Genomic DNA, 22,610 nt, shown 5'->3' on the forward strand with positions numbered 1-22,610 from the left:
CCAAAGGGTTCACATACTTTTTCTTGCCACTGTATATTATTGTGTCATTAAAGACAACATTAAATCAAAGTTAGAGTTTTGTGGCTTTTAGTCAATGTCTTTTAGCACTATATATTCTAGTGTACTCCTAAAATTTTACAAAATAATTTTTTCGCAAATGCTAGCATTTAAAATGTACCATCTCTTTCGGGAAAATGGGCCAAAATTATTGATGACACATCGTGCATTTTCTCATTTTTGAATGAGTTTAAAACTTGTATTTTAGAGTACTGGGCATTAGCAAGCAATATTGACAGGCCTGTAATGTTTGTGATTTAAAACAGTAGCTAATAGATTGTTTTAAATGGCATACACAGCAGTAGTTTGTCCATTGATTGTATATTATTTGGATGGTCAATTTATGAGCCCATCTTTGTATTTGTATGACCATGATTAATTCTGCCTATAGCATATTCCTCCATCATAGAATAAATGCACAGAGCTTGGCTTGATTCTCTTCACTGTGGTCACCATGTCTATGCATTTACATCCTCAGACAATCTCCACTCTCTTTCAAGTCAAGTGGTTTTTATTGTCGTTTCAACCATATACAGTTAGTACAGTACACAGCAAAACGAGACAACGTTCCTCCAGAACCGTGGTGCTACATAAAAACAACAAAGGACCAACACAGGACCACATGAGACAACACAACGAAATAAAATACCTATATAAAAAACCTATATATACCTATATAAAGTGCACGTGCAAACATGTGCAAAAAGTACAGGACAGTACAACAAATTTCTGACAATGAACAGGACAATAGACAGTGCAGCGCCGACCAGTACTCAGTAGTGCAAAAGATGACAGTTTCTAAAAATGTAAACATAACATACTATGAGATAATGTTCTATGCACATAGCAGTTATTGAGGTAGCAGACAGTTATAAAGTGACAGTAATTAAAGTGCAACTCAGGACACTTTGTGTGGAAAACAATTGGATGTAGGAAAATACTTAAGGAAACCGATTATCCAATTAGATCAATAAAATGAAAATAGGTTTGCTATGAAAATCAAGGACAGCTTTGAAAAAAAAAAAAAAAAAACCTATGCTCTGTGTCCATTTGTGGCCAATCAGAGAAGCTACCTGAGCAACACACAGTAATCTGCGGCCCTCTCCAGATTATCGTCTTAGCGCAGTGAGAGGGTTGTATGTGTGCTTTTTGTGTGAGGCAGTCATGATCTGTGTGATCTATGTATGTGTATGTGATTTTATGAGTTCATGTATCTTCTGGAATATGCTCAATATCAACACCAGGCCCAGTGCTAGCAGGCAAGAGGGCTGTCAGAAAGGACAAAGCGTTGACTTGATGACCATAATCTGTTTGAATAAAAGGGAATCATATTGGATACAGAGATGGAAAGTAACAGCATTTTACCAACGTAAAGGTAACTCGCATGGAGTTTGCTATGATGCACACCATATCTAACAACCAGCACCGTGACATGTTCATTGGAATATGATATGGTTCTTCTGTTGCCACTCTGATAGAATTGCTCCTCTAGGTGAGTACTAGCATTTTAGATGGGTAGCTGACGAATAACAAATTTCCACATATTAGTACATTAGTAAAGGTATCAAAAATATGAAATAACACAAATAGCAGTGTAAGAATTTTGTAGTGACAAAAACATTTTACACAAATCAAAACTGTATTAGGCTATATTTTAGCTTATTCTTATTTCATATAGCCACCAGGGTTGCTTTTTAAACAATATAGAAGTTCTTGTGTATTCTGGACACTTGGCTGCTTTTCCTTCACTGTCTGGCCCAAAGTTTAGGTTTGTAAAAAAAACATAAAAAACATATATAGGCGCAATTTACTTCAAACATTTAAGCATATATCTTTATATCAAAAAGTTGGATCATGAGTAATATATAGTCAGTCACATGTATACAAACTTTGACTGGTAGGGTAAAAGGGAAAACTGATATTTTAGGTGTAGTAGCGTGTCAGTTTTCAGTGACTTTTTTTATATAAAAAATATTCTATAAAGTCTATAAATTAAAATATCTATAAATTAATATGAGGTCATACTTTTTTGGCATAATAGTCAGTGTAGAATTAAATTAAAATTGCTTACTACCCTATCTAATAATTCTGAAAGTACAACACTAAATCCTTCAAGAGGTTTTATTACACACAAAAATAAGTTATTTTTATGTCTCGTGGCTGTACTTTTGAAACAATGTGAATTTTAGCATTTGTGGACTGGCCCCATTCACTTGCATTTTAAGAATCTTATTGGTACCGCAGTTTATGCTTCTCCTTTTTTTTATAAAAAAACTCAAATATGTTTTGTGGCAATCAACCATATGTTTCAAATGCTGTCGATTGAGCTTAACTTGTATTGAACCCGGAGTACTCCTTTAAAGGGGTCTTGACAAGCCTTTTTATCATTTTTTTGTTCCTTTATATTCACTTATAATATTAGAAAAAAATTTTGTTTTGTTTTTCATAAAACAATCATTTTCTGCCCTCATTCTGATTAGGTCAAGGAATGATCAAGATCAAGGAAAATGTAAATCCTTATGTCATGACCCCTTTAAAATAGTTTAAGTATAGCATGTCAAACTGCAACTACTCAGGTATTGAATTTTTAAACAGATTTTTGGTTTTCCCCAGAAGAGATTTTCAGGTGAGCAGTTCTGTTATTTGACAAGCATTATTTTCTTCAGAACAGCATTAAATTTTGTATTCCCACTGGTATTTGAATGATGAACACTTTTCAATATTTGATATGCCATCAAAGAACAGATCTTTCCTCAAGAGATATTTGTTTGTAGCTGATGTTTGTACTACTGAATACAAAAGTGTGTCTCACAGCAGACCTGTGATTTATACTCTGCCATGGGTTAAATGTGCTCTGTGCCATCGCTGCATCCGAAATCGCGTGCTGTCAGAGTATGTGCTGTATTTGATGAAGGACACACCTTTCGGCCGGTAAAACAGTATGTTGTTTAGGTATGCGAGTATGAATAGATTCCGTACATACTTCATGCTGGGACCTGGGTATTGACCTGTGACCAAATATGTGACATAATAACAATAACCGCTAAAATATTTTATTCTTTTTTTCTTAAACAAGCACCATGTAAGAACAAGGAACAACGATCTTGGTATACAGTAAAAAGCACTTACAGTTGAAAAGAGCCATCTGAATCGTGGTTCACTGCCGTTTTTTTAAATCCAGCATTTTAAAAAATGCTGGATTTTTTAACATGACATCTTTTCACACTGTAGGCCTCTCAAGCCCTCATGGGCTGAAAAGACGTCATGTTCAAAATGCTGGATTTAAAAAACGGCAGTGAACCACGATTCAGACGGCTCTTTTCAACTGTAAGTGCTATTTACAACATGCATTTAGCACACAGTCAAATTATGCTAGCCAAAGAAACAATGGCTGTCCTCACCACGATGCATTGCAATTTAAGGTGATATCATAGGTATCATGAACTGCCCATGGTGCTTCAATTAAAGGGATAGTTCACCCAAAAATGTATTAATTTACTCAAAAGGATGGAACACAAAAGGATTTATGCATAATGTTAGGGCCTGACAGCCTTAGTCAACATTCACTTTCATTGTACCTTTTTTTTTCTCCATTCAATAAAAGTCACTCTGCCTAATATCCCCTTTTCTGTTAGACTGAAAAAGTAATAGGGTTGTGGAACAATATGACAGTGAGTAAATAATGACTTTATGATTTTTACTGGAACTATCCCTTTAAGGATGTTGCAAATATTCAGGATGAACAATGGCTCATTTGCCGATCCATACCATGCATAATAAGTTTTATTGATTAGCTGTCACTGGACAATGCACAAACGATGGATAACACTCAAGTAGATAGTGAATTTCCTCCATTACTGACTAACTGCTAAACCATCATTGTCCTCATTAATAATAACTTTGCTCTGAATAATGATAATCCCTCATCACAAAATTAAATAGGTGCAGCACTACAATGGGACTTCCAACCATGGGGATATTTGTTGTGAAATATAATTTGACTGCGCTAAATGCATGTTGGATATTAAATGTTTATTATAACTAGTGTTGTTTTGTTTTATCATGGATTTCCACTCTCATTTGCCTCTAAAATGACACTGAATCAATGATCGTGAGCAGTGACTGGTGGGTTTTATACCCCTATAGATCCCCAGACTCCACTCTGTGGTCCCGGTCTCTACATCTTTAAGACTATGCCCCCTAGACAGCAGACATGCTCTCACAGAGCACTATGGGAAATAATGACTATCGAACCACTCCAATCAGACTCCCAATCGTCTGTCAAACCACAGTTTAACTGCTGCACATGTCCAAGATAGCAGAGGAGTTTCTGTATATCTACAAGACAATCCAGAGTCTGTTCATTAAGATACGGTTTATTGCTGTCCCCAGAAACAACTAGGACATTCTTTTGTATTGACCAGTTTATATATTTTTGTTGTGCATTCTTCTAAAATGTAGTGTTCTTGAATAACAGAGAGGGGGTTGGTCTGAGATGAACATCAGGCTAAACAAAAGATCAGATTTGTATTCCTGTGTTTTGACACTTGCCTTATGTGTTACAGTCATGTCACATGGGAGGGGTAAACAAGATCCTATTAGTCTAAGCTAGAGATTATGGCAAAGAAAGGGTTGTTGTCCTCGGGCCTCTTAACCCTAACACCATATATAGTCCAGTCTTTCAGTTAATTCGGGTGGACTCATGCTTTTACCTAGTAGGACTAATTGTTATGTAATCACTCTTGATAAATTAATCCATCTAACAGGATCCCATGTTTGTCACCACAGCCCACTATGTGATTTTAATGTCAAAATGTTTTGTTTAAAGTCACAGTTTATTAGTGTTGTCAAACAGATACAGTTTATGAGTCATTAAATATGGAATCAGGGTGGACTAAATCAAATGATTGGCATCAAAATATGATTAGTATTGAATACCATATAGTAAACACACAGGGGTCATATTTGACCCACATTTGGAAATTACGGGTAGTGTGATGCACTCACCTTTTAATAAAAAACAAATATCCAACCAAATATTAAAATAGCAAGTCAACTAGGGCTGGGCAAAATACAAGAAATATGTTCACAATATTTTTATAAAAAAAAGTATTGCAATATCTGATTACACCATAACCTCCCGGCTGAGGGATTGGTGTTATTTTTGCTTTATTGATTTTACTATTGAAACACAAAAAACTTAAACCAAAGATTCAAATTACACTTCAAACGAAACAAAAGAGCAATTAATATAACAAAGTGGTGAAAAAAAAAAAAATCATACATAACCTCCCTTCCATTTGTATCCACAAGTATCCTACCGTCTACAAAAGGTGGAAAAGTACTGATACAAATTAAGATCTAAAGACAATTATAAATGTAAACATAATAATAATAATAATGATAATACTAATTATTTAAATATAAATACATTTTAGTTTCACTGCACTACAAAATATCAAAGGAGTAATAGAATTAGGGCTGGGTAAAAATACAGATTTTCCAATGTATTGCGATCTTCGTTTGAATGATCTCGATATCAATTCTTAAATCTCAAGATCAATCTTTCACTCTGTGTGCCAACCCATTTTAATACAGTTAAATGTATTAAATTTAATAAAGTAAATTACTCATGTTCAACCAAATGTCACGCTATGTGACTAAAATGTCTATGATAGCCACTGGCTAGTAAATGGTCAGATTTTACTCACCAGTGATTAAGTATAGTGAAGTTATTAGCACAGAGGTCCTTTCACTGCGTTTTGAGTGTAAAAATTTGGTTTAACTCATTCTGTGTGTCCATCGACAAGATCCACGCATCCAAATATCATTAAATAATGTCTCTTTTAATACCCTTTCAATTTTTTATGGTCAGTTGTTGATTAAAACAACAAAATAAGACACATTTAATTCTAATCACACATGGATGCCCTGAAGAAATTATGCATGTCTTCTCTTGTTATATTTGCTTACAGGCTGATGCTGTAGTCTAAAAGAGATAGTACAGTTGTGTTCTACTCTGTGAAAATAAAGCAAACTAAACTTTGAGCACCTCCTGAGATGGTCTTAGGTCAATTGGAGCATTCTCATAAACAACGCTTTTCTTGCAAACAGTTTTCAGATGACTGAAACAGAGGAGAAAGAGTGAGAACTCTTTACATTTGTATGTTCATGAGACACACTCATACTGAATGCTTCTGAACAAACAACAAACATTCTTTCGTCTGTTCAAAAAATAAAAAGTGTGTTTCTTCAAGCTAGTGTAGATGAGCAAAATTACCTGCCATGTACATGAAATACCCACATTTGGCAGGTGCTAATTTCTTACCCTTGGCTACTATTTAATATATTTGGTGACTTTCCAGCTCCATGGTTTTTAATTTTTTGTAATGTATTTTAATATTGTATCAATGTACTATGGTATTACCATCTAATACCATCAATGTACCATAGTACCACTACAGTACTATTTTTGTCAGCAGATGAAAAGTTAGAATTTCAGTGTATGGTTTCTTTTGTCTTTTGTTTGCAGTAGAAGAATCTGACATTATTGACTTGGAAAAGCGCTACTGGCTGCTGAAAGCCCAGTCAAGGACGGGGCGTTTTGATTTGGAAACCTTTGTCCCTCTGGTCTCACCCCCTATTCATGCATCACTTAGTGAAGGTAAGACAAAATGTATTAGAGCATGTTCTCTCAAAAGATTAAGACACCCAAACACTCAGACATGCATCCATCTGCTAGTCATTTACTTTCAAAATGTTTGTGACACCTAGGAAAGTCACAGATCAGCTTATTTTAGGAGCAGTAGGCCTTGCTTTTTAAAATGTATTGGATCATTTGTGATAAAAAATATCTCCAAAGAATCCAATTATTCTTTTAGGCTAATCTGAGCACTGACATTTTCTCCCATTTTCCAGGCTTGTTTCATGCCTTTGATGAGAATCGGGACAATCATATTGACTTTAAGGAGATATCGTGTGGGCTCTCAGCATGTTGTCGGGGTCCTGTGGCTGAGAGGCAAAAGTGTGAGCATTTTATTTCCTCTCATCCTCTGTTTGAAAAAACCTGCAATGATTAAACTTTCCCCAGCACATTATGGACTTAATATTACATATTCAACAAGGATAGTTCTGTTGCTGGCCCAAACAAAAACTTTAAATGACTTTACTTTTGTTAAACGTCCTATCAGAGTTTAATTTAATAAATAAACTTTGGCAAGAAGCTCTTCATCATTTTCAGATAAACTGAAGCAAGATCCCGTTCTGCCACTCTTATGGTTCTGGCTATTTCTGACCAGTATTAAGAAATCACACATAACAGAGTGAAACTCTTATGGCCATTCAGACCAAACACATTCTTGTCCTAAAAAAACAAGCAAAACAAAGCTAGATGCAGCGCAACAAATACAATAGAAAATGCTTTTAAACTTGAAGCAGCATCTAAAATATTTTAAGCTCCTGCTTGAGACAAGCAGCAAAACTTATTTTCCACCATCGGGCTGAACTGTTGCCACATTATTGGGGGTGGGGTTTCGCTGTGGTGCTTGAATGTACGTAACAAATATATCTGTTGGCGATGGCATGAGAGATAAACATTGGAGGGAGTGCGCTATAGAGGATGATCACATATTCCAGTTTTTGGGACTGCTTTTCCCCTGCTTAAGCACAGGAAAGTAATTTCGTAAAAAGGAAAGCAAAGAAAGAAAGTAGAGGTTTACCATCATTTGCCGAGGGGTTGGCAGATTTTCCAATGTATTGCGATCTTCGTTTGAATGATCTCGATATCAATTCTTAAATCCCAAGATCAATCTTTCACTCTATGTGCCAACCCATTTTAATACAGTTAAATGTATTAAATTTAATAAAGTAAATTACTCATGTTCAACCAAATGTCACGCTATGTGACTAAAATGTCTATGATAGCCACTGGCTAGTAAATGGTCAGATTTTACTCACCAGTGATTAAGTATAGTGAAGTTATTAGCACAGAGGTCCTTTCACTGCGTTTTGAGTGTAAAAATTTGGTTTAACTCGTTCTGTGTGTGCATCGACAAGATCCACGCATCCAAATATCATTAAATAATGTCTCTTTTAATACCCTTTAAATTTTTTATGGTCTGTTGTTGATTAAAACAACAAAATAAGACACATTTAATTCTAATCACACATGGATGCCCTGAAGAAATTATGCATGTCTTCTCTCGTTATATTTGCTTACAGGCTGATGCTGTAGTCTAAAAGAGATAGTACCGTTGTGTTCTACATATCAATGTTAAAACTTGTAAATAGTACAAATTATGCAAGTTAACAATAAAAATGTAACAAAAATATATATGCAACATAATATGTGTAATTTAAAGACATTAAATGATGGAATAGACTGAATTTGAAAATATTTCAAAAGTTAAGAAGTGACCAATTTGATGAGAAACTAATGATAAAGTATTTTTGAGTTGTACCTAGAAGGGCTGCCTAGAAGGTTCATTTTATAATTAAGAGCATTAGCTAAGAGAACATTTATTTTATATGTAAACAAAATGGACATTGTAACAGAAATGTATCCATATTAATTGATATTGAATCGAGATCGGAATCAAATTGAATTAAGGGCTTGTGAATCAGAATCTAACCTGTATCAATGGACTCGCATGCCTGCGTTCGCAAAGCTGAAGTCGTCATATTTGGCTAAACTTGAATGGTGGTGAATGGGGGACCACAGCAAATACAATTTTTGGTTAGCCGTTTGCTCCAACAGCAAAAGAAAAAATCAACGATTATGCTTTCACAACTTTGCAAAAGAAGATAAAAAATATATAGCGCTGGATAAAATCAGTAAGAAGAGAGAAACGGACCACATTTTCTGTCACTCCCTCAGCAGCTGTGCTAGAAGACTCACTGCAGCTATGGTAACTGATTTTTAAAAACGTATTCCAGGGTAATATAATACACAGTACAAAGTTATAAATTTACTCAAAATATTTTTAAAGTTGTAAATATAAAGATTTTGCTACATTTACATTGTTAAAGAAGGCAGAAACACGTAATAACAGGTCTGTGAAAAGGGTCCATATCGAGCCCTGAATATAATTATATATTATTTGGGTTTTAATGAGCTAGCTTGCGTAATCAACCTTGCACATAGAACATTTTTCTATACTTGTTAAACTATAATCATATAATCTCGAAGATACATCAAACATACTCTATTATGTTACTCAATGTAATTTTGCCCGCTGCCTAAAACAAATCAGTTACCTTTTTGTTGGCAAATTGATGATCATGTGTTGCCACATACTAAAGCCATTCCAACAGCACTGAGGAACATGGTGACGAGAAATCCAGACTGAGAACTGTTTGTAATTGCACCGGTCCGAACAATGCTCATGTGGAAATGCTACTGGAACTGTTCCTCACCATGCTCAGAACCATTCGGCCCAATTTTGGAAAAGCAGCTCAAGACTCAGCACAACGTCAAAGATGTCAGTCTATCTTCTATTTATATAGAAGAACAATTGGGGAAAAAACGGTGCAGATAGACGCATAAACATGTTCAGTGTAAATTACCCCTTATAATGCTAAATTAGGTAATTATGTTAACTCAAAAGATAATGCATTCACATTGACAGCCCAATGCTGAAAGATGTGTCCATCATTTGTTGTACAGTTAATTTGTTGACCATCGCTACCAGGTGTGGTTTTTTAATGTATGGTAAGGAATTTGGTTTTCATTTTGCCTGACGAATATTCATTCTGGTCTTTGAGTGATTAGATGTCAACAATTCCTTTAGCATTTTGTATAAATAGGCATTTAGTTGTTCATCTTATTCCACTGCAGTATTCTGAATGCATTTAATTTGTCTAGCCATTTCAAAGGATTCCAAGCAACCGTCCTGAACATACAGTGTACTCCTATTTCAAGAATATTGTAGAAGACAGCATTGTTTGATGTAACTGTCACAGTTGTTTTCTATTTGATGAATGCTCTATGTCTAAAGCTGTTTGTCTTGGTCTATTGCAGTTTGTTTTAAAGTGTTTGATGTAGATCGGGATGGAGTTCTATCCAAGGATGAGATCCATGAGATGGTGGTGGCACTGCTGGAGGTGTGGAAGGATAACCGCACAGACACCCTCCCAGTAAGTTCAGAGCAGCTGAATGTCTAATCGAGCTAACCAACCTTACTTCTACAGAATAAGCAATAAGCACATGATGCGGTTTAGCTCTGAGCTGGTTAACCATTGCTGCCAAAAGATCTTGATTGGCAACACTTTTGCAACAAATTACTGTTGTGGTGTTATTTCAGTATACTGTTATGTGGCCTATAAATGCCTGTAAGGTGATTCATGCAAGTGAGATTATGCATTTAAATGTAACTCCTTCTGGATTAATTATTGATTTGTGATGCCTGAGCTGTCACTGTATTTCTTAGATCCGGTGCAGTCCGTTCATGTAATTTTGTATGGAATTGCTATTTATAGATTTCATGATTTATGTTCATGTTTGTTTCAGGAGTTTGATTCCAGCGTGTCAGACATTGTAGAGGACATACTAAAAATGCATGACACAACAAAAGTAATTGATCTTTTATTTTTATTCTCATTGCAAGATTATGTAGATTTAGCATCCTGTTGAGACTTTTATGCCATAATTTATGTGCATTGTTGTACTCATAGCAAGGGCAGTTAACCCTGGAGGACTATCAGATATGGAGTGTGAAAAGTGCCCTTGCCAATGAGTTCCTCAACCTGCTGTTTCAGGTAATATCCAAGATTATTTTAAGGAAAAAAGGAAAATTTAGTGTCTTAATGCTTCATAATCTGGACACCAGGTTCAGAAATGAATCAGGGCTCAGTGCATAAATGATACAGAAAGTGACCAGATGCAGAAATTCTCCAGATATTTCAAATGTGAGGGCAAAAAATGCCCCTTTTGTGAATTTCTGTTATCTTTCATTCAATATATATAAAATAAAATAAAATAAATATCATATTCTAGGCCCATAGACTTATGGTCTTAGTGCTTTTGCAGACACTGTAATGATCTGTCAGATAATAGCATTGTTGTTTACTGTGTGACTGAAATGTTACACAATGGGCATTGATTTCAAAGGTAACAGCCATAATTGTTCAGATTGAGAATTTCAAATATTGCCTCTTAATTAAACAGTTTATTTTTAACACTGTTGGACACACATTTGAATCTAGCAAAGTTTGTGTATTGTTGTTTTGGGTCTGGCCTTAAATGGCTTATTTAATCGGTTCTTTGTCAGGTGTGTCATATCGTTCTGGGCCTGCGCCCAGCTACCCCTGAAGAAGAAGGCCAAATCATTAGGTGAGTGTAGGACACAACACAGCATTACTCACCCAATCACAACCTTCCTTTCATAAGTTTCCCTACAGAGCACTCTCACAATACCTCATGTTTTAAAATAAGCTTTATGAGTGCTGTATTGCATTTCACTCCCCAATGAGCCTCATGATTATGCTTTATCTGTTTATTACATCCGCTGTACTTCCTTTGTCTCTAACTGTGTTGTAAAGCAGACATAGTTTGAGAACACAATTATACAGCACAATTGTATTTTCTAGCAGTACTTACAGTGCACATGAAGACATTATAAATGCACTACCAACACATATCTGTTTCTGTTGTATTGCTTTAGCTGTATTTCACATACTTTCCAAGTTTATTGATATAAGACATTATGGGTGTAGTTCACCCAAAAATAAAAATCTGGTCATCATTTACTCACCCTCATGTTGTTTCAAACCATATGACAAAGGGAAATGATAGGCAGAATGTTAGCCTCTGTCACCATTCACTTTTATTACTTATTTTTTCCCCATGCAATGTTTGAATGATGACTTTAACATTCTGCCATACATATCCTTTTTTGGAATAATATGAGGGTGGATAAATAATTACATAATGTTCCTTTTTGGGTGAACTACCCCTATAATGTCTTATTGGTTCTGAAAATAAATAATATTTTGTGGATTTATGTTGGTGCTTGTTTGTAGTGTAATGTACACTCTGATTTTGTTTGTGTGTTATCACAGGGGTTGGCTTGAGAGGGAGAGCAGACACGGACTGCTGCCGAATCAGAACTGGTTTATGATCTCTATGCAGTGGTGGCAGCATTGGAAGGACTATGTTAGATATGTGAGTGATAAAAAATCTCTGTAAAGCTTCTACATAACAATGGTTGAGGTTTAAATTACATGGATTAGTCTGAACCTTATTTTTATATATATAAACTGTACTGAGCAAGAGTTTTAAGCAGTTTTAAAAAATGCTGTATAGTCGGGATGTTTTCAAAAATAATACCATGAATAATTTAACACGAAGTTCAGTATACATAAAAAACAAGATCAATATTTAGTGTAACAACGCTTTGCATGCGAAGCACATACTTGCACACAGTTTTTCAAGGTTGTTGGCAGATAGGTTGTTCCAAGCGTCTTGAAGAACTATCCACATTTCTATGTACATGTAATCCCAGACTATGGGGGCCTTGCCATCTGTTGCAAGACTCCTTGTTCTACTTCTATTCTGTTTGCAAAAGGAATGTTTAAAAATAGAAATTAGATGTTTCCTATCGACACACTAAAGCAGAAGATATTAAATAAACATCTCAAGACAAAAGTTTTTGTGAAATATCTAATGTGCCTAAGACTTTTGCACTGTACAGTACTTTCCCAGCAAGCTGTAATGCAATCATGTGCTGTGTATATGGTTCATGCCAGATACCTTTAGCAAATACTTTAACAAAAGGGCAGTTCACACAAAAATTGTATTTCTGTTATCTTTACTTGCACTCAATCCTATTTGAATTTCTCTTTCGACGATCACAAAAGGAGATTTTAGGCAGAATGTCAGTCACCATTCACTGTCACTGTATATTTTTTTCCATTTAAATGAAAGTGAATAGTGACTGAAGCTAACATTATTTCTAACATCTACTTTTAAGTTCCAAACAGTCATAGAGGTTTGTAACAACATGAGGGCAACTAATTTTATTTTTGGGTGAATTGGCACTTGAATGATAAGGGTGAGTTATATTATATGCATTTATTTATATGTTTATTTTTTACATCCTATCCCACTGAATGTCAAATTACACTGTAAGTAATGCTGCTTCCTCATTGTCATATAGACATTTTATTGAGCTATGAGTTGTACTGGGAAGCCAAACACTCCAAAAAAGGGATAAATCATCTCATCGTTTACTCACCCTCATGCATCCCAGATGTGCATGACTTTCTTTCTTCTGCTGAACACAAACAAAGGTTTTTAGAAGAATGTCTCAGCTCTGTTGGTCCTTACAGTGCAAGGAAATGGTGACCAAACATTTGAAGCTCTAAAAATTACATAATGGTCACATTAAAGTATTCCATGTGTCTCTAGTGGTTTAAATCCATATCTTCAGAAGAGATATAAGTGTGGGTGAGAAACGGATCAATATTTAAGTCCTATTTTACTATAAATCTCCACTTTCACATTCTTTCACATTCTGAATGTGAGAAAGTGGAGATTTATGGTAAAAAGTATCACTGCATTAGGTCTTTCAGCATAAATGCAACCTGTGAGACAGCTCTGTGATTGGTCAGAGTTCATTGAACACACTTTCTGGTCATTTTTAATTAATGACTTACAGAAAATAGCGCAATCTGCTTTTAAAGGCTTTAGTTTTGCATTGCCCAGTTTTCTTTTGATAATACTGACCATACAGAACATACTGATTTAGTATTTTTTTATATGCAATCCTTTGTTAAATAGGATAATAAGTCAATTGTCGTGGAGCAGCCATCAATGCAGGGCAGTGGGATAAGAAGTCCTCAGTCCACAGCACCTGTAGAGTCTGTCATGAACAGAGTTGGAATAGTTGCTCTTTCCCCCAGTCCCCAAGAGGAAAAATTCCCAGACAATATCTCCAGCTCATCAGAGGCCTCAGAAACCACTGGAAATAGTAAGTACATGGTACTTAGCATGATTCATACATTGCTGTGAGAGTAAGTACTGTACCTTAAGAGTCTGCCACCATGGCTATGGCCTAGCAGTTATCACATATGCTCTGACACATTGAGCCGTGTTGCTCACATGAGTTTGAATTTGGCTTGGGACATTTCTTGATCCTGTTCCTTATTTACCATTAACCATAATTTACAAATTTTGCCACTTTCTTTTCCCAATATTTCTCTTGATATTGCAATTACAATGTCAAGAGAAATAATCAACTGTTCTGATTTGTATAATTAATCATGCTGCCTTAGTGGGTATTACGCAAAAAAAAAAAAAAAAGAGGTGTTGTGCTCACGGGAATGTAGGTTTGAGGCCAGTCTGCATCATATCCCGATCACATTCCCCTCTCACTCTATCTCTCCCCGTTTTCCTCTCTACCTCTGTCCTGTCTAATAAAGGCAAAAGGCCATAAATATAAGCCTAAAACGCAGAGTGTTTTCACTTCCTCAGGCCTGACTCCACACATCAGTTCCTCTGCCACGGACGTCTGCTTCACTCGACAGCACGGCGTCTCTGACAACAACCAGTGTTTCTCCAGTGCCAATGGTTATTTTCCCAACAGCATGGTCACACAGAGGCCCGGTGCCATTGATAACCAGCCACTAGTAACCACTGAGCCCATGAAGGTGAGTGCACATATGCTCAGAACACCCACCGTTAGCAGAATGTTCAGAACTGCCGCTGATAATTCTCTTGTCCAAATGACTGCACAAAGTGCATTAAGTAGACCTGCAGGGAAAATAACACCAAGTAGTTGTCTTGCCTTCCTTCTAATTGTAGCTTCGAGAGCTCAGAACTACATTAAAGTGCCATTTTTTAAATTTGAAATCACCTAGAGAACATTAATCCTGGGATGAATGCTTTGAAATATTTGTTTTCCAGCAAATTAATTCCTTTTTGTGAAGCTGAAAGCATTTTTGTTTGAAACTGCTTGCTTCAGTAATGCCCTGTCACAATCACATTTGCAGTCTTGTATTAATGTAACATACTACATCCGGAAAATCATAATACATAGTAGTAGTCGAATCCACATGAGCACTTTTTAGTCCTATACACCCTTTATTCAGCCTCTCACAGTCATCAGAGAAGAGCAGGGTGAAGTGGCGTTCACACTTATCGCGATTAATTCTCTTGAGGTGGCCAAGTGGCTGTACCAAGTAGGCATTCCTAATCCACTGCAGTACCCAACTGTATCAAGAGTTGAATCATGTGAAAATCATGAACTTTTTGTTGCTTTGTCACTGCAAATTATTGTCAGTGTTAACTAAGAAGGTCAAAAATACCTAGAGAGTGTCATTTTACCATGTTCGACCCTGCGACCACATGCATGGACGTTGTATTTTGGCTTTGATATGCACAACGCATAATTTAATTTAATTTAATTTAAACTGACTGATCTCAATTCAGGACACTCTGGGCTGTCAGTAAAGGGTCAAGCTTTTGCCATATGCTTTCTTGTGACAAAACAACTTGGCGCCAATCTAAGCTGAGTTATGTTTTTTTGTTTATGGCACTATTCTGAGTAAATTCTAGAGACTGTTTTGTGTGAAAATCCCAGGAGATCAGCAGTTACAGAAATACTCAAACCAGTCCGTCTGGCACCAACATTAATGCCATGGTCCAAAAACAGATATCACATTTTTTCCCCCATTCTGATGGTTGATGTGAACATTATCTGAAGCTCTTGGCCTGTATCTGCATAATTTTATGCATTACACTACTGCCACATCATTTGCTGATTAGATAATCACATGGCATTATTGTTGGTGCCAGTTGGGCTGGTTTGAGTATTTCTGTAACTGCTGATCTCCTGGGATTTTCACACACAACAATCTCTAGAATTTACTCAGAATGGTGCCAAAAACATCCAGTGAGTGGCAGTTCTGCAGATGGAAATACCTTGTTGATGAGAGAGGTCAATGGAGAATGGCCAGAACTGACAAACTCCACAGTAACTCAGATAACCGCTCTGTACAATTGTGCTTCGAAGAATAGCATTTCAGAATGCTAATCTGAATGCTACACGAGGGGGACCTACACAGTATTAGGCAGGTGGTTTTAATGTTGTGGCTGATCGATGTATATGTTGCCTTCCTAAAGAAGTATTTCATAAGAATACACGTCTGTTTTTGAAAGGTGTCAATGAAAAAAGATGCATAATGGTGTAGTTCCAGCATCTGCCAGCAGGAGACAACAGCCAAAGCCAACTAGTCAAACCCTGAACCTTTGTGTAAATGGCCCTTGGTTATGTGAGTTTCTCTTATTTATCTAGGTGCCCACGTTAACTATGGAAGGAGGTCGTCTGAAGAAATCCCAGCAGCTGATTGCTTGCCGGGACTTTGAGACGGTGCCAGAGCCAGTCTGGAGGGCACTTTACCACTGGTATGGCGCCAACCTCAGCCTACCTCGACCGGTACGTATCACAGCTCTCATCAGCAGCATCACCAAGAACATTTATTTGTGTTCCAATGGATCATCACTGCTTTTGACAACAGCCTTTTCTCAGCGCTAACTTTACTTTGTTGCCTTTTTTGCAATGACTTTGAACCAACTTTTCTTAAGACTGTTTTACTAGGTGTTTGAAGTCAGTTAACATCAAGTTAACACAAGTGTCCTATCAGAGTAACCACAGGTGTAGTTCATTAAATTAACTATGGACATGTTTCATTAAGTTTTACAACCAGAAAGTTGTCATTTTGAACAGTTAAACTTTTTAGTACAACTAACTCAAGCTCATTTTAAATCTAAAATAATTTTTGTGGCGGTCTGGCCTGCAAACATGTAATTTGGTTGATTTGGTTGAAAAGTTAGCTTCCCTCTGAAGCATGTGAAATCTTAGTTGACTGTCTTTCTCTCTCTGTCCCTTTTGTTACAACCTGCAGGTCATCATGTCTACACTCATGGGTCAGCCAGAGTTAGAGCTTTTCCCTCGGTACCTTCTATTCCTGCGACAGCAGCCAGCAACTCGACCCCCTCAGTCCAACATCTGGGTCAATATGGGTATGACCAGCCTGCGAATGTTCCCTCCAAACATGCCCCGAGGTAACGTAAGCCTGCAGCAAGAGAGAGGCTCCTTCCACTGCCTAGACCATCTCCCCTAATCTCCTAAATGCACCCAACTTGGTCTCAGCAAAACAAGCTCTCTGGATTACTGATTGAACCTCTAAAGAGCCAAATCATGATCCCAGCTCCCAGCACTCTGTGTCATCTTGTGAGTTAGGGCTTGAGAAATTTGAGCATGTTTAGTTAAACAGGCTACTATCAGGTTTACCAAAGAGTCAAAATGGAAAGGGCCACTGAGCCTATTGTAACCTGATTTAAAATGTTGTCCAGGACTCAGACTCAATTGGGACCAGAAATTATGTTTGCAACTCAGTCTTGGCTCAGCCTGGCTCCGATGACTATTTGGTGTGGGTTGAGATGGGTGCTCTCTGGTTCATTTTCTTTACAGGTTTCCCATGGTCCCACTGTGATTTCCAGGCCTGAAAAAATCATAAACATTTTGTTAAAGATAATCTTAAAGGAAGGTTCCAAGTTCAATACAAGTTAAGATCAATCAACAGCATTTGTGGCACAATGTTGATTAACAAAAACAAAATGTATCGTCGTTCCTCATTTATTTGAAAAAAGCCAAAATTGCAGTTACATTAAGGCACTTAAATTGGAAGTGAATGGAGCTAGTACTTAAATAAATATTAAATTAAACCACAAGATGTAAACATTTTGTGTATTAACATGATTTCAGCTCAATAAAATCAGGGATTTATCACAGTAACCCATTTACCAGATTACAGGGTTTACCGGCATTACATCGTCATGACAACAAATTTGTAATATTGGATATAACTTTACACAGATAAGGTTAGTAAGCGATTTTATCACACTAAAATCATGTTAACACATATAATGTTGTATCTTGTGGCTATAGTTTATATCCATTAACTTCCATTGCAATTGCCTGTAACTGCTATTTTGATTTTGTTTTTATAAACGAGGGACTAGTCAATAGTTTTTTGTGGAAATCAACCTTATTCCACAAATGCTGTCAATTGTGCTAAACTTCTTTTGAACCCAAAACATTCCTTTAAATTGCATGGAACTTTGTTGATAAGTGAATATAATCTTTTTCTAGTAATGCTAAAATATTTGATCAGATAGAAATTGCCTTTCTTGAGTGTAATCCTGTAATTACAAAAAACTGAAAAGGTCGTGGAAATCCGAGAAAGGATTTGGGGAGTGGGAACCTGTCTTTAATTGTTTGCTTTGCAATAATACCAATCAAAATACTTTATCTCAATTTTGTTTCGTGTGAAATCAATAATAACTGCCAGAATCTTCAGTTGATTTTTATTTTATTTGTCAGATATTTTGAATAATTGTACATTTTGGGCTTGATTTTGTATTTTTTTTTTATCCAGATCACCAGACTAATGAATTAATTAATTGATGAATGTTCCCTTTAAAATGACCTTTGCCCTTTCTTGCTGCTACCTTACAACTAATCCTCATTCTGTCAATCAGGTAGTGGGGCTACGTGTGTTCATGCATGTGTACGTGTGTTTGTTTTATATATTTATCTATATGCTGGTTGATTTAATAGCATGCATATTAGGATACATGGATGAAGTGGACAGCATCTTCACATTTCTCATAATTGTCTAAAAAATGTAACTATAAAATTATTATTGGACTCAATTTACACAGTTAAATTGAGTACATTATCAAGGTGCCTTTAAACAGTTATTTTTGTATGTATAACATCGCAGCAGGGTGCTGATCCTCTGGGGTCATTTAAAATGGGTAATTTTTATTGTATGTGACAAAGAAAATGCTAAAGGCTGCTCCATTCCCAACACAGGAAACGTTCCTTCTCCTAACGCCCCTCTGAAGCGAGTGCTGGCATACACCGGCTGCTTCAGCAGGATGGGGACCATTAAAGACATTCATGAGTATTTATCCCAGAGGTTACGCATCAAAGAAGAGGATATGCGCCTCTGGCTCTACAACAGTGAGGTGGGGACCTCCTTAACTGATACTGGATAACAGAGCATTGAATGTAGTAGAACTGTGCTCTGATCAAACACATTTATAAGTCTATCCTCATGCACTTGTATCCCTTCACTGTAACTGAGGTACCTCACTGCAGTGAACTGAGGAAATGCTTATTCTTTTTTATTAAATTGGAGTTCTGTGGCTTTTAGTCTATGTCTGTTATGTTTATATTCCAGTGTGCTCCTAAAAGTTGACAAAAGATGCACGTATTAGAATGGACCCTATTCACAGACCTGTTATGATGCATTTCCGCCTTATTTAAAAACGTAAATGTAGCAAATGTTTTTATATTTCCAACATTAAAAATATTTGTTGTAAATTTATAGCATTGTACAGAAAATCAGTTACCATAGTTGCAATGAGGCTTCTAACACAACTGCTGAGGGAGTGACAGAAAATTTGGCCTTATTACTATTGTCCAGCGCTCTATATTTGTATCTTCTTTTGCAAAACTGTGAAAGTGTAATCGTTGATATTTTTATTTTTCTGTTGGAGCAAACTGGTAAGCAAAAATGTAATATGCTGTGGTCCCTCATTCACCCACATTCAAGGTTAAGCCAACTATGACGACTTCCACTTCGCGAACGTGGACATATGAAAATGGTCCATTTACAGTCTTTCTCTTCCGGGAAAACTGACCAAAAATATTGATGACTAATCAGGCACTACAGAGATTTTTGTCCAATCAAAAGCTTTCTGGAATGAGGGTATTACTCCCTCTAATATAACCTGCAACCGACTAGCAATTTGCAAATCCTGATTCATTGCTGAGATATATATACAATTGAAGTCAGAAGTTTACATACACTAAAACTCATTTTTAACCAATCCACAAATTTCATGTTAGCAACCCATAGTTTTGGCAAGTTGTTTAGAATTGTTCATGACACAAGTAATTTCTCCAACAATTGTTTACAGATAGATTGTTTCACTTTTAATTGACTATATCACAATTCCAGTGCTTCCAAGTTAACTGTGCCTTTAAGCAGCTTGGACAATTCCAGAAAATGATGTCAAGCCTTTAGGCAATTAAACAAATAGCTTCTGATATGAGGTGTACTGAATTGGAGGTGTACTTGTGGATGTATTTTAAGGCTTTGCTTGACAACATGGGAAAATCTAAAGAAATAAGCCAAGACCTCTGAAATAAAATTGTGGACCTCCACATGTCTGGTTCATCCTTGGGAGCAATTTCCAAATGCCTGAAGGTAGCACCACGTTCATCTGTACAAACAACCGTAAGCAAGTATAAACACCATGGGATCATTCGGCCATCATATTGCTAAGGAAGGAGGCACATTCTGTCTCCTAGAGATAAACGTAGATAGAATTTTAAAATATTTTCTGCGATTAAATGTCAGGAATAGGTAAAAACTGAGTTTACATTTATTTGGCTATGGTGTATGTAAACTTCAGCTGTAGTAACTGAAGACAATTGGCTATTAAAAAATATATATATTATTTGATATGTTTCTATTTTAATGGGAAATACATCAACACAGGAAAGAAGACTAAGCTCAACAAGTGATTTCATGGGATTTTTTTTATATTTTAGTAATTCTATAGGTTAAATGTGAGGCCAAGAGAGTTTGTGAGACATAACATATGTATATTTTATTCATAATTTTCTTTATATCATCTTAATAATTTTTTCAGAATTACCTCACTCTTCTGGATGATGAAGATCACACTTTAGAAAGTTTGAAAATTCAAGACGATCAGCATTTAGTCATTGAGGGTATGTCTGACATTATCTGTCTCTAAATTAAAGTTCTATCTCCTTTAAAATGTTCTGAGCAGTGTGGATAAAATTGCAAATCATGCATGAAAGAACTGATGGAACAAGGAGAAACCATTTAAGAGTTTTCTCTCTCTCTCTGTAGTTCGAAACAAAGATATGAGCTGGCCAGAAGAAATGTCTTTTATTGCAAACAGCAGCAAAATCGACAGACATAAAGGTAATCTCCAGAGTTCTTAAAAAATAGGATAAAAACACATTACAGCGTTTTAAAATCTTTGCAAATTGGAGGGCAGCCAAGTAGTCTACAAATGTCAGGATGTTTATCAGAATTTGACCTCGCCTAGATGGTGCTATTATACAATCCTCTAGACCGCTTTCTTCTAACAAACCCCATATCAAAGTAGATTATTAACACACTGACATTTGAAGCATCTATATTTTATGAAACAATTACATAAACCAATAGGAAACTGATATCAAGACAAACATCAGCTATGACATTTAAAGACTCATTATATTGCCATCTTACAAACAAACTCTGATGTATTGAGTAATTGAACTTCATCTCAAGTGGCCATGCTTGTCAGCCTAAACTTCATCTAATGTAATTTCGCACTTTCATAATTGTGATGTTTTGGAGTTAATATTGTTCCCTTTTGTTGCAGTCCCTACTGAGAAAGGTGCCACAGGCTTGAGTAACCTGGGGAACACATGCTTCATGAACTCCAGTATTCAGTGTGTTAGCAATACCAAGCCCCTCACGGAGTACTTTATCTTAGGGCGACACCTTTATGAGCTTAATAGGTAAGTGAACATGGGAGGGTTGTTATACCCAAACCACTTTTAACGTAAGGTGATACTTAGGAATTGTAGTCCATGAAAAAGTTAACTAGAGATCTGTTTTATGGGTCACATCTGTCATACCTCTTGACCAATGAGCTATACCTTGACCTGACAGAACCAATCCGATCGGAATGCGAGGTCATATGGCCAAATGCTATGGGGATTTAGTACAGGAACTCTGGAGTGGAACCCAGAAGAATGTTGCACCTCTGAAACTAAGGGTGCGTAGTTAACCTCTCTTCAATCATGATGACTAAACCCAAAAATGTATTAAATGTATTAATCAAAAGTGGTATTTGTGTTGAAGAAATAATGTACAAACATACTTTAAGCAAAAACATTTTTTTTAAAGTAGCATAATTTGTTTTTAGATGCTGCTAGGTTTGATATTTTGTTTTTCTTATGCCATAAAATTCATACATTTGTGTGACTTAAGTGTCCAAAATAGTCCAAATATAATTTTATCATCTACTTCATTGTTGCAATTTAATTCTTTAGGCTTAGTTTTTAAGAGATTCGTCTCTCATTTTATTTAGTGGACAATAGCAAAGTATGCGCCTAGATTTAACGGCTTCCAGCAGCAAGATTCCCAGGAGCTCTTGGCCTTCCTATTGGATGGGCTTCATGAAGATTTGAATCGTGTGCATGAGAAGCCATATGTGGAGCTGAAGGACAGTGATGGACGCCCAGACCATGAGGTGGCCACTGAGGTCAGTTTCAGACTCCTGCTGCATCCAATCAGCTGCTCTCTTCTTTTCAACCCTTGCTAGATTCATTGCACCAGCTGAACATTCCTTAATGAACTTAAATGGGCACAATGACTGTTAATTAAAAGATGGCAATATGAACTACCAACAATGTGTGAAATACCCCAAGGACATTAACTTTGTGATTAAA

General features: G+C 36.3%; 1 protein-coding gene across 2 annotated transcripts in view; it reads left to right on the plus strand.

The window, feature by feature from the left end:
* Window positions 1-22,610, plus strand: part of usp32 (ubiquitin specific peptidase 32) — a 116,331-nt gene that overhangs the window by 69,334 nt on the left and 24,387 nt on the right. The window contains exons 6-22 of one of the 2 annotated variants that reach the window (XM_052107198.1): window positions 6,590-6,721; window positions 6,976-7,083; window positions 10,076-10,191; window positions 10,565-10,627; window positions 10,729-10,812; window positions 11,325-11,386; window positions 12,115-12,217; window positions 13,835-14,024; window positions 14,528-14,703; window positions 16,350-16,490; window positions 16,960-17,119; window positions 18,936-19,090; window positions 20,786-20,867; window positions 21,013-21,087; window positions 21,536-21,674; window positions 21,829-21,934; window positions 22,250-22,423. In XM_052107198.1, the coding sequence (XP_051963158.1) occupies window positions 6,590-6,721; window positions 6,976-7,083; window positions 10,076-10,191; window positions 10,565-10,627; window positions 10,729-10,812; window positions 11,325-11,386; window positions 12,115-12,217; window positions 13,835-14,024; window positions 14,528-14,703; window positions 16,350-16,490; window positions 16,960-17,119; window positions 18,936-19,090; window positions 20,786-20,867; window positions 21,013-21,087; window positions 21,536-21,674; window positions 21,829-21,934; window positions 22,250-22,423 (2,066 nt within the window). The remainder of the gene's footprint in view (window positions 1-6,589; window positions 6,722-6,975; window positions 7,084-10,075; window positions 10,192-10,564; window positions 10,628-10,728; window positions 10,813-11,324; window positions 11,387-12,114; window positions 12,218-13,834; window positions 14,025-14,527; window positions 14,704-16,349; window positions 16,491-16,959; window positions 17,120-18,935; window positions 19,091-20,785; window positions 20,868-21,012; window positions 21,088-21,535; window positions 21,675-21,828; window positions 21,935-22,249; window positions 22,424-22,610) is intronic. The other variant, XM_052107199.1, reaches the window with a different exon arrangement.

The sequence above is a fragment of the Xyrauchen texanus genome, chromosome 36 (assembly GCF_025860055.1).
Source record: "Xyrauchen texanus isolate HMW12.3.18 chromosome 36, RBS_HiC_50CHRs, whole genome shotgun sequence".
In the NCBI taxonomy this organism is placed as follows: Eukaryota; Metazoa; Chordata; class Actinopteri; order Cypriniformes; family Catostomidae; genus Xyrauchen; species Xyrauchen texanus.